Source organism: Corella eumyota, chromosome 2 (assembly GCF_963082875.1).
Source record: "Corella eumyota chromosome 2, kaCorEumy4.1, whole genome shotgun sequence".
Taxonomy (NCBI): domain Eukaryota; kingdom Metazoa; phylum Chordata; class Ascidiacea; order Phlebobranchia; family Corellidae; genus Corella; species Corella eumyota.
The window spans coordinates 5558951-5571650 of record NC_137491.1 but is presented as its reverse complement, the minus strand read 5'-3'; the positions used below and the strand labels follow the sequence as shown (position 1 = coordinate 5571650).

The window sequence follows — 12700 nt, the reverse complement described above, 5'->3', positions numbered from 1 at the left end:
TCTCTCTCTCTCCTGCATTTTTTTGCCTCTCTCTTTTTTATCACGTTGTTTTGAATTTGTTATTGTTTATGTAGTTCGTGGTTGCACAGCATTGCAGTGTTATCGATTGTGAAGGTACGCGATCGATATTCGACGTTGTTGTTTTTTTTTCTAAAATAGCTTGTAAAGGGTAAATGAAACCAATAAACAGAGATAAATATTTACAAAAATAAAGCAATGTATGTGTCTATTTGTGTACTTTTATATAACGTAGCAACCTTTTTTCTAGCACTCTTTTTTTTTGCTTATGACTGTAAGAACGTAAGAATAAAAGAAATAGCTACATAATCAATAAAAAATAGTTTAAAGATGCATGTGTCGTTTTTTTAGTTTTTTTGTGTAGGATGTATTTTACAGACACTAAATATAAATTCAGATAAAACTTGTTTATTTTTTTAATACATGTTTAAGAAATCCTGTTATTTTGTTAGGTTTCGGTAGGGCCCATGAGAGTTCGGTTGATGTTTGATTTTCAATTTTAAAAGTTCATTCAAGTTAAAAATGACGATGAACAAATTACCAAGATTTCTCTGTACAGAAGAAACCTTTTCAAAGCGGTTTGAGGTGAGTTTATAAGTTTACTTTTTTAATTAACAGAAATTAATAAAATCGTATATAGATAAAATCTTAAACTATTTTTTTTCAGAGTGGTGGTATTCAACCTTGCTACCTTAAAGTCGATGAAGATTTTATGTTTCTATCATGGAAGTTTGAATCAAATTTGGTAAAAACTTTAAATTTTATTTAACTTTGGTTAGAAAATCAATATTTTTTTCATGCAATTTTAAAAATAAAAACTTAATTTATTTTATTTAATGATATTTCTAGAAAGTTGACATGTTAGAACTTACTCATATAAAAGAAGTATGTTGTGGAGTTAAATTAAAGGTAAACTATTTTAATGATATTTTTTTTATTGGAGATTTAATTTTACAAATGAATTGCTCTCATAATTTTCACAAATTTTTTTAAAATCTTTGCCAATTATAAGTATGGCTAGACAAAATAATTTTTTTCTTGCTTTTAAAAATGAATTTGTCTGTTTGGGTAAATACAAAAAATTTTTGTTAAACACTAATTGTCTGGACAAGTTTTAATTAGTCTAATCAAGATTTGTGACATGTCAATACTACCAATTTGTATCCAATTTATTTTTCTTTTGTCAATTAAAAACAAATTCTAATGTATCAGGTTATTTAATTTTTATGTTTTCAGTAAACAAGGAATTTTAATAAGATTTATGGTTAAGTCGATTGTGTGTTTAAGGATTTAAGAGCTTTGTTTGAACTAGCAGAGGAAAATGAACAAAATGTATCTGATCGAATATTGACAATCTATCATGGAATTGAATTAGGAAATATTTCAATCACTCAATTTATTTCTTCCTCAGCTGAAAAAGCAGAAGTAATTTTTTCTTTTGATTAATTTGAAATTACACTTGACTTATTAAAAATATTAATTTTATTTTAGATTAATTTTTTAAGGTGTTAAATTTTGACTTATTTTTTTTTGTTATTTTAGAAATGGGCAAATGGTTTAAATCAGCTTCTTCAATACCGTATTGGTCGATATTTTTGTCCATCGGATATTGTTAAAAAACAGTAAGTACTGTTCTAAAATTATATACTATTTATTCTGTATTTTAATATAATTTGTTACTCTTTTTATTATTATTGCTTGTACTTTTTGTTTAATTAAATTTAAAAATGTTTTTTTAATTTTTAAAGATGGATGAGATTAAAATTATCAGTTAACTCAAAAGGAATGATTCCAATTCGAAAGTGAGTTCTGTTTGGTTCTGAACCATATTATATTTTAGAAATAAATAAGTAGACTTTATTTTGTCAGTAAAAAAGAACATATATTAATGTCTGGTTAAAAATTTATTTTGTATGTTTGGTATATACCAATCTTTGTGGTTTAAAACATTTTGTAAACAAGTTACTTGGCATTTAAACACATTGAAAATTTTTAAATTTAATTTTAAAAGTATTTGTATAAATGTAATAAATAAAAAATGTTTTAGACTTATCAAGAACTTTAGCTATGACAAAAATGAAAAAGTTATACTGGAAAAACTTAAAAGCAGTGGTTTTTCTTATTCCAAGGTAATTATTTTATCAGTTGATGTGTATCACCTTAAAATTATTTTTTAACAGTAAACAATTTTTATATTTAATTAGAATGAAGAAATTAATCCCAAAGAATTAACTTTTGAAGACTATAAGAAAATGCATAGAAAAATTTGTGCACGAGAAGATTTAAAAAAGATATTTAAAGAAATGTAAGTAGCCTATCTTCTTTATCTAATAAATTAAAGTTATTTTATTAATATGTATACAAATTAATGTATTTTTTTGACGGTTGTTTTTTTGTACTAAAAAATTATCCATACCTTGAAAAATATACTTATGAAGTATAAGATCTTATTTTGCCTGTACAATGTGAATGTGTAGACTGCCATTTAGTCAATTATGCAAGGGTTTATTGATTTATTGATTCTCTTTTTGTCATTATTATAATAATCTTGAACTTAACAAACACAAGTCATTGAGCAATACCATATTTTTTTAAGTTTTTTTATGATCTTAATAATTTATTAGTCTTGGAACATCTTTTTTTTATTATATTTTATATATTTTATTTTTTGGTGTACAAGTTGACTAATTTTTAGTACCAGATTAAAATTAGTATTGTTTAAACAGCAACTCTAAGGTAAATTTAAAAAGATGGGTAAATTTAAAAACTTAAAAATTAGTTATCAGGTACTAGATTCATGTAAATGTTTTATTTTCTAAAAAAACATACAATTAAATATTAATACTTAAAACATTATTATGTGAAATACAAGATCAATTTACTTATATATATCAGGATTTTCATTAATAATGAATTTGTTTCATGTTAATTAAAATCCCACGATACTTATGTAATTCCATTATCGCTTTAATTATTTATTCTAAATTGACAATAAATGCAAAATTGGATTTTTATTATTGATTTTTTCAACAACCTGATATTTTTATTATGGCTTTTATGTTAAGTAAAACAAATATATGTGATGTGTTAACTTTATATTTTATTTTAATAGACCATTTTTTATTAAGCTATACTATACTTGATCTTTATTTTCTGTTTATCATTAAAAATAATTTTACAATAAAATTGTTATTACAGATCTGGTAATAAGGATTATATAGAAAATGACATTTTGGTTGCTTGGCTTAACAAAAACCAAAGAGATCCAAGATTAAATGAAATACTTAATCCTACTTTTGACACAAAAAGTGCTGCAGCAATCATTCAAAAATATGAGACGAACCCTAAATACTTGAAAAATGGTATTATTAGATTTTAAATTTTTTGTTAAAAAAAAAACAAATTTAGTTCATTTTTATTCTATTAATAATTAGTGCATGAGATTTTTTACCTCAAAAGCTATTTATAAACTAAAAATTTCTCAGATTTAACGAAAGTCTGTAAATAACTTAAAAAATGAAAACCCCCCCTTCTTGTGACGTGTAAAATTGTATTTTATTTCCTATTTTGGCTGGGTTTAACCAGTACCGAGTAAGGGTGTATATCCTGTAGGGGACCACACCACATAGTTAGGCATGAAGCGTAAAAAATAACCATCAATCCATTACTCACTACTGCCATTAACTTACATTTATTCAACCGAACTCGAAAGAACAATTGTTTATTTATAAATAAATTCTCCCTGGTATAATGTTATTCAAACTCTCTTGTCAGTGTATTTTATAAGTTTAAATGTTTGCTTGTTGCGTCACAATATGTGTTGTTTCACCTTAACCCATTAAATTTAATGATTTTTTGTCACGCGAACTGCATTAAACAATAGGACAGTTTTATTACTTGTCTTTTTATGACCACCATTATATTAATTTTAATAATATTAGGAAGTGCTATTGTTTTAGCACAATGAAATCAAATACCTACACTGTTACTTGCATTAATCAATCATACATTATAAAATGAAATCCTACACAATAAATTTAAAAACCTATAAAATACATTTTATTTAAATTTAATCTGTTTTAAATTGGGTATATTTAGTTATCCTTTTTTAATATCAATAACTTGATAATTTTTTAGGCACTCTTTCCTTGCAAGGGTTCAGTGATTATTTATCCGGTGAAGACAATGCATTTGTATATCTTGAGCATCTTACCTTGTATCAAGATATGGACCAACCTCTAAGCCATTACTTCATTAATTCTTCACACAACACATATTTAACAGGTTTAAACATATATTTTTGATAATTAATATTAATACAAGGTAAAACAAAAGTTAAGTTGACATTAAGAATACCCATTTTTTTGAATTTAAAAAAAATTGTTATTTAGAAATATTTAAAAAAAGTTTTAAATACATTTTTGTTGTTTAAAAATGAGGCAAGATGCACAACAATAAGTTTTTATTCTATTTTGATCATTAAAGTTACATTTTTGAGTGGCACAAAAAAAACAATTGGGAGGTTTGTTTAAGTAAAACAACCTTTTTTAAGAAGCATATATTCTGTAATGAAAAAAATGTAAATTGACTTGAAACTGTACATAAATGCCTTTTGTTGTTTAAAAGCCAAGATGTTTTTACTTAATTTTTTTTAATTTTATTGGGGTATTTAATTTAAACATACGAGCATAAGCCTATTTTTAAGAATTTTAATTAAAAAAATCTAATCAATATTTTATTGATTTTTTAGGTCGACAGTTTGGGGGAAAATCAAGTATCGAGATTTACCGACATGTTTTATTGTCTGGTTGTAGGTAAATAAAATACTTTACTTAATAACAGTTTTGTTTATTGTGTAATGGACACATAAGTATAACAATACACAAGGTAACAATTGTACCAAGTACCGTACAAACTTTTTAAGGGTATTTAGTTTTCTAAATCTTTTTAATCCGAATTTAATTAAAAGCAAAGAAAGAGTATGAGTCAATTACATGTCTACCTTTTCCTGAACCTAATTTAATTAAAAATGAACTTTATTTTTAATTTCAAAGAATTTCTTGGTAATTTAATTATAAACCGCTAAAATTGTTTTAATGTAATTAACATTTTTTATTACAAGTACATTTTTTTTGTTCAGGTTTTATGTTTCAGGATATTACAAAGCTTAAATTTTCACTTAATTAGTTGATTTTATTTTAATCCTAATAAGCAAGGAAATCAGATCTCATTATTTTTTGAAAAAAAGACCACATACTGAATAATTAATTTATTTTGATCATTTTTTGAAGAATTGCTTTTTTTTACCCCCAATAGTGTATTGATTTTTAGAGAATTTACAGTTACATTTAAACATAATCATATTCCAATAAAAATTTACTTAATAATATTTGCACTTATTTTAAAACATTATCAATATTAATATGCTTTGAATATCAAAACAGTTATTAAAATAAAATTTTATTAAAAACAAATATAATAAAAATTATTAAAAAAAGATAATTTTATTTTTGAATAATATTTGCTAAGGTGTATTGAACTTGACTGCTGGGACGGTAAAGGCGTGTCTCACGGCGAACCAATTATTACTCATGGAAAAGCAATGTGTACAGATGTTCCATTTAAGACAGTTCTTCATGCAATAAAAGAGTCTGCATTTGTTACTTCTGAGTTCCCTGTCATATTATCATTTGAAACACACTGCAGGTATAGTTTTAAACATGTTAAGACATTTATCTTGGTTAAAATTGGTTTGTTTTTTGTGCAAAAAATGAAATCCTTATGGAATAGAAGTATTGGAATTAAATTTTTATAATTTACTTTTATACAGTAAGCCTTTACAAAACAAGATGGCTAAATATTGTGAAGAAGTATTTGGAGATATGCTTTTAAATAAATCTCTAGATTCTTATCCAGTAAGTAAAAATACATTATTATTTTCAAACTATTTATATAAACATTACTTTTAATTTATAAAATCCACCTAACTTATTTTTACAGTTAGAGTCTGGCATTTCTTTGCCTTCACCAAATGCTTTAAAAAGAAAATTTTTAATTAAAAACAAACGGCTTGATCCAGAAACTGAGCAGAGTAAGAACTTTATTTTTTAAATGACTTAATTTTTTATTCAAATGTTGTTGCTTTGATATACCAAAGTTTTTGTATGCACATTTTTTTCATAAAAAAAAACGTTTTTTATTCGAGTTGTTTATATACCTTGTTAAAATACTAGCTCCCTTTTTAATAACCTTGCTATTAAGTAAATGTCAGCATTGGAATTCAAACAAAATAATCAATAGCAATTAAATTTTGGCTTTGTCATATTGACTATTGGATTTGTAATTGCCTTTTCTAAGAACTTCTATACATTTATTTGCAACTGTTATAGATTTAGAAGGAACTTGGTTTATTATTTTTTTTTTAATTTTGTTATTTACTTGTTAAAAGATGCGTTGGTTTTCCTTTAAATTTTGATTATAAACCTGCCTATTGTTAACTTGTATTATTAGTTGTATTTATGCTTTTGTTTAGGTCAACTTGAATCAATAAAAAATGAAGCTCCAGCGTTTTTGGATGAAGAAAGTGGTATGTAATAATTGTTTGTTAGATTATGACATAAACTATTTGTTAAAATTAAATTCATCTTTTTAAATCAACCTAACTGAATAAATGAATATATTTGTAATTTTTAAATCATTCAAGTTTCATGTGAATTAAAAAAATTATTTTATTATTTAAAAAAAAATTGTATCAAATATCATAGACAGGATATAGGTTCATTGACTAAGATATCTTAATAATGAATTTTCCCACGATATATATAATGTAAAAATTAGGGTAATTACCAAATATATTATCATCTTTTCAATAACCCAAGATTATAATCTTAAAAATATATTTTTTAATTTAATAAATACATTTTATTAAAATAAGATTTAGGTATATATATAAGAAATTGTCATAATATTTGTATACGTATATATTTACAATATGTATTGTTTTTAAATTTTTTAAATTCATTTTTATCTTTTTTAATAAATTGTAGAAAATATGGACATTTTATGTTAAGGGTAATCTGTACTTACTTGTCATTAGTAATATAGAGTGTTAATCCCTATAGTATATAACCAAAAGTGTGAATCAATAATAAAAATGTCAGAACCTATTAAATATTTTCAACATAGTTAAAACAAACACTGGGTAATTGGAAAGTTAAATAAACAACAAAATTGCTCTTAAAAATTTTATTTATAGATGTTTTTTGACAATTAAAATTTTAATTTTTTTGTAGAGGAGGCCCACCCTGAGTTAATGACAACGAAATCATTAGGCACAGTTACATCAAATTCGACACTTACTAATTTACTCCACGCTACTTCTATCACAAACAACAATCACAATGAGGTGCTAACATATTTTAACATTTTAATTAATTGTTTTTTTCGTTATAAAATATAGCTAAAAATATGCAGCAACTCTGAAATTACTATAAGATTACACTAAATTTAACTTTGTGTTTGTAGTCCACCCCAGAAAAACAGTTGGTGACAGAATCCAATAACCTTCACCAACCACCAAAAAAGGTTTTTTTTATTGTGTTGTAGTACTTCCTTAAGCAATAAACAAAAACCAAAAAAAATGTCACAGTTTGTTTTAATATTCCTTTCTATTTTTTAGCAGCTTACAGTAAGAAATATGTTTTCTGATGGTGATTCAAGCAAAAAGTCAATGAAAAGGGTAAGTGATTAATTATATTTTAATTCCAAAATCTAAAAAAGAAAAAATCTCTAAAAAAATAATTTCTTAATCAGGATATTGTTTTGACTGAAGAAGACGAACAGGAATTGGTTCACAAATATGAATACGTCCAAACTTCACTTACCAACATTCATCCTTGTCTATCTGCACTTGTCAATTATTGTCAATCCGTGAAATTTCCTGGCTTCAAAAAAGTGCAAGAAGGTAAAGGAAAACTTTTGTTATAATATAAAAAGTTATAATTTTCTCTCGGTTCATTTTGTATATGTTTAACCTATGAAATTTTTGTAAACATAATGTATTTTTTAGATTTTAGTCAAAAGAGATGTTTTCAAATGTCATCTTTCAGTGAATCTGCAGGAGTTGGTCATCTTAAATGCAATGCAGTTGAATTTGTTAAGTAAGTACTTTAATTTAAATTTCCTCATTGTAATAATAAAATATTTTAATGGGTTTATTTTTTAAACATTGATTTATTTTATATTTAGCTACAACAAAAACCAGATGAGTCGAATATATCCAAAAGGAGCAAGAGTTGAATCAAGTAATTACACTCCACAGATTTTCTGGAATGCCGGTTGTCAACTTGTTTCTCTTAATTTTCAAACCTCAGGTTTGTTTTTGTTTGCGAGACAATACTTTTTTTGACCTTTTTTTAATTGAGCAAGCTAGGTTGTATTTTTTTTTCTTTACTTTAAGTTATACTCGAAAATTGATGAGTTTAAAAAAAAACTTTTTTTCCATTACATTGCAAAAATTAGTTACATGCACAATTTAACTTTTTAATTTTTGTGACTTTGTAAATTTCACAGACTTGGGAATGCAATTAAACATGGGCAAGTTTGAATATAATGGAGGTTGCGGTTATCTTCTCAAGCCTGAGATGTTGGTAAAAGAAAAACGAAATTTTGATTTGTTTGCAGAAGGAACTGTGGACAGTGTCATTGCTGCGCAATGTGGAATTAACGTAAGAAAAAAAACTATTTTAATTTAGTTGTATACAGATATGGTTGTTTAATCATAAAGTTTATTGTATTTCTAAAATATTGTTTTTTAAAAGAAAGGTACAATGTTTGTTATAAAAAACTCTTTCTATTGACTTTGTTTAACAGCTTCAATTTAACCTTAAAACAGAAATTAAATAAAGTCTCTGGGGCTTAGCAATACTTAAATGTCCCACAGGATGTCTTAAGCATATGTGGTTATGTTCTTTTTAATATATACGTTACTAAAGTTTAGGTATGTTAACAAACACATATGCCTTTCACATATTTTAAAATAACAAAATTTTTATTGTTTTTGGTTTTTTGCTTAGCAAATCTTCTAAATTAAAATTCAAATAGAATATCGGGTTTTGTTGTAGATTATATCATCACAATATGTAGCTGATCGTCCAATCTCAACTTATGTTGAAGTGGAAATGTATGGACTCCCAAATGACACCATTCGAAAGGAATTCAGAACCAATTTAGTGATGAATAATGGATTAAACCCACAGTACAACTATGATATTTTGTTTCGAAAGGTAATAGTTACAAGTGTTTTAGTATTTTGCGTTCCAAAATAGGCATTATTGCATTTAGTTAATATGAAATGACATTTTTTGTAAAAGGTATTTTAAATAAATATTGTTTCTAAATTTTTAATTTCTTTTTATACTAAATTTTCTTATCCCTAAATGTGTAACTTGTGTTAATCTTTTAAAGTTTTATTAATTTATTTTAATTGAAAATTTTTAGATTATTTTCCCTGACTTGGCCCTACTTCGCTTCACGTTATGTGATGACAGTCGTCAAATCCTCGGACAGCGAGTGATTCCACTAAATAGTTTACAGACAGGTTACAGATATATTACATTAAGAACAACAAGTGGTGTGCCTTTAGATTCAACTACATTGTTTGTGAAGATTTCGCTAAAGAGTTATGTGCCTGATAGCTTGCTTGGTAAGATTTTTATTGTAAAATTAAATTTATTTTTTCCTTTTTTTGTAATTTAAAGTAGATAGTTTTTGTATTTTTGAATTGTTACATTTGCTTTTAATAGTTTTTTAGCATTGCCTTTTTTCTCAATTTTACTTTTTTATAAACTTTTTTTTTTATTTTTAGAGTTTGCTTCAGCATTGGAGAACCCAAAAGCTCACCAAGAATCTTTAAGAATTCAACACGAAAATCAGTTAAGAAGACTTGATGATGATGTATGTTAACAAGACATTGTTAAAATATTTTAAACCAGAATATACTGTAAAATTTAAATTACAAAATGTTTAACTCAGAATAAAATCACTTCAATTGTTTTCCAAAGATTGAAAGTTCTGAAAATCCTTCAGCTGCTGCAACTCCAATCAACCAAAAATCATCTGGTTTTCCATCCTTGGGGTCATTTCATCAATCCCATCAACCTATCATGATTAAACAACCATTAGATACCATTGAGGAATCAATATTATCAATTGATATGCTTTTATCTCATCCAGTTTACACCAAAGCAATCGAAGATCACAAAAAAGAGTCTGTTCGACAAAGTAAAAAACAAAACAAAGTAATTTTAGTTTTAAGTTTTATATATTTTATCATTGTTTTGCAATAAACTAAAAGTAATAAGTTTATTTTAAGCTTATTTTTTACACCTTATTTGGTATCTGTTTTTTAAGATTTCTTTGAAAAAAAATTTTTCAAATTTTAATTTGTTTATTTTTAGTTACAAAAAAAGAATACTGAAGTAGATAATTCAAGAAATGGAGTAGTTTTTAAAACATGCTGTTTTTTCAGGTAAGCTTAGCAAATAAATACTTTGATATTTTTTTAAGCAAATATAAGTATTTTAATTTTGCATGCTTTAGATTAGTCAAGGGAAAAGATAAGTTAAAGGGAAAAAAACAAGATAAGGTAAGTTTAACTTTTAAAGAACACTTGATTATTATGTTAAAAATATATATTTCAATTTAAAAAATTCTTTTTCATTTATTTCTTGGAGAAGTCAGATGCGAGGATCGAAAATGGAATTTGTTCTCCCCCTTCAACTAAGAAAAAGGATGCTCTTCTTGCTGCTCTTGAAAAAATTCATAGTGATAACTTCACGCAACTAAAATCTGAACATGAAAAGTAAATTGTTTAGTTATAAATATTTTTTATCCCAAAGATGCATAAGCATTTTTTCACCTAATTTTTTTTGACTTTGGTACTTTACTTTCTGCCATGAATTTTGTTAATTAATCCAACTTTTTTTTCAATTTTTAAACCTGTTTTTAACATAGTTTTAAAAAATTTCTAGAGAGATGGCTGATTTGGAAAAAAATCAAATCAAACAATTACTGGAAAGTTCAAAACAAATCAGTAGAAACAAATCAATTCAACATTCTGAAAGAGAAAGAATGATTCGTGAACTTAAAAGTGAAGAAGTTAAAAAATTTATGGAAGAAAGACAATTGGTAAAGTTTCAATTTTTTGATTTTGTTGCAGACTATATCAATAGAACTTTTAAATTGAGTTTTTTTATAGTTGTAAATAAAAAAACATTAAAATATGCAATGTTTCCGATATAGGTCAAAATGCAACATTCCAAACAAATGGAAAAGCTGGGGAGCAAGCAAAATGAGGAAGCTGACAAAGTCAAAGGAACCATTCTTACTCATTTGTCATTAAGTAAAAAATAAATTTTACTTAAATATTTTCGTGTCGATAGTTTTGAGCAAAATTAATTGGCCAGAAATCAATATTTTTTTTGTTTTTTTTTGTAATATATTTTTATGTTTTTATTTTTTAAGTAAACAGTAGTTTATTCTGCCTAAATGGCAATTTATTACAAGTGTTATTCTACGTTTTAATTTTTTAATTTATTTTTTACTTATTTTTTACATAAAAGCATGATTGTTGCATATACTAATTTAAACGATACTGTTTAATATTTTTTATCCTGTTTTTATGTACACTGTCTGCTAAATAACATATTTTGACTGTTATCTTTCTTGCACAATACAATTACCAATAAGTTGATACTTACAAATTAAGGGCTTCACTGTTTTAAACTAACTGATTAATAATATCTACAGTAATTACCAACCAATGCAAAGCATCAAAAAAGAATTTTTGATATGAATCACTAACAAAATTTAATATCAAATTTTTTCTTGAAAAATAAAACCCGATATTACATGTCACTAAATATGCACACATTTTTACATGAAATTTTCTCATTATTACATGTTTCATATGTCGTGAGATTAAAATTAACAAGTAGTTTTTCAAGTTCAAACATTTTATACATATGTACTAGTTCTTCATATTATTTAAATAATTAATTAGCCATACAATTTTTTTTTGTAGCTGAAGCAATTTTTTAACAAATGTATATTACTGTAATTGTTGTGATTTTTTAGTTTTTGTTGCACGCATTTTTATATTTTAGTTATTAAAAGGTAACTTAGCTTATTAGGTACAGTTATTACATATTAACTCATTATATTTGCATTTTATAGCATTAGGTTCTATGTAAAAATTTTAAACAGATTTGTGAGTAAAATTTCTTCAATACCATATTATTGTTATATGTTATATTCTTCAAATGTGTTCGCATTGTTTATGCAGAAAATATTTTTATAAAAATTAGACTGTTATTTTACATATTTCACTTTTTATTGTGTTATTTTTCGGTGGTGTAGTTTGCACTGACATGTAAGTGTTGTAACTTGAGCATGGTGTTAGCTTATTTTTATTATATCGCAGCTCTATCTTCAGTGCTGACTTTGTTATAAATCACGTTGTTATTAAAAAAAATTTATAATCAGTATAGTGGATTTTGATGGAAATTGGTAGTAAAAAATATGTACCGCAAAAAATTAACAAATTTAGTCATTGGTTTATTTAGAAATAATTTATTTAAAAAAAGTTTTTTTTTTGGTGAAATGCCAATAAAAGTTGGTATTA

The 12700-nt window shown here is 24.9% G+C and overlaps 1 protein-coding gene across 3 annotated transcripts; it reads left to right on the top strand.

Annotated features, from left to right (window-relative positions):
• The first annotated feature begins 95 nt into the window (after positions 1 to 95).
• Positions 96 to 12555, top strand: LOC145743668 (1-phosphatidylinositol 4,5-bisphosphate phosphodiesterase beta-4-like). Of its 3 annotated transcripts, none has more exons than XM_082561699.1 (32): positions 96 to 114; positions 471 to 603; positions 686 to 763; positions 868 to 927; positions 1306 to 1443; positions 1561 to 1640; positions 1767 to 1820; positions 2066 to 2147; positions 2223 to 2323; positions 3217 to 3380; positions 4156 to 4302; positions 4769 to 4832; positions 5548 to 5724; positions 5849 to 5933; positions 6019 to 6109; positions 6551 to 6604; positions 7311 to 7423; positions 7543 to 7602; positions 7697 to 7756; positions 7831 to 7981; positions 8087 to 8177; positions 8266 to 8390; positions 8590 to 8744; positions 9141 to 9302; positions 9517 to 9721; positions 9884 to 9972; positions 10080 to 10316; positions 10476 to 10546; positions 10618 to 10663; positions 10752 to 10879; positions 11049 to 11205; positions 11320 to 12555. In XM_082561699.1, exons 2-32 carry the CDS (start codon positions 541 to 543, stop codon positions 11428 to 11430), a joined length of 3399 nt encoding a protein of 1132 aa, XP_082417825.1. In that variant the 5' UTR covers positions 96 to 114; positions 471 to 540; the 3' UTR covers positions 11431 to 12555. The 3 variants fall into 3 exon arrangements, with proteins under 3 accessions (XP_082417825.1, XP_082417826.1, XP_082417824.1); XM_082561700.1 differs by having other exon boundaries at positions 97 to 218; positions 10755 to 10879; XM_082561698.1 differs by having other exon boundaries at positions 97 to 218.
• The last annotated feature ends 145 nt before the right edge of the window (positions 12556 to 12700 follow it).

What these genes read in the sequence shown, in the direction of transcription:
- LOC145743668 (XM_082561699.1), top strand. Translation starts at nt 541, where the DNA reads ATGACGATGAACAAATTACCAAGATTTCTCTGTACAGAAGAAACCTTT. An exon ending in GGAAGTTTGAATCAAATTTG is followed by an intron (nt 764 to 867) that starts GTAAAAACTTTA and finishes TGATATTTCTAG; the next exon opens with AAAGTTGACATGTTAGAACT. An exon ending in TCATTTGAAACACACTGCAG is followed by an intron (nt 5,725 to 5,848) that starts GTATAGTTTTAA and finishes ACTTTTATACAG; the next exon opens with TAAGCCTTTACAAAACAAGA.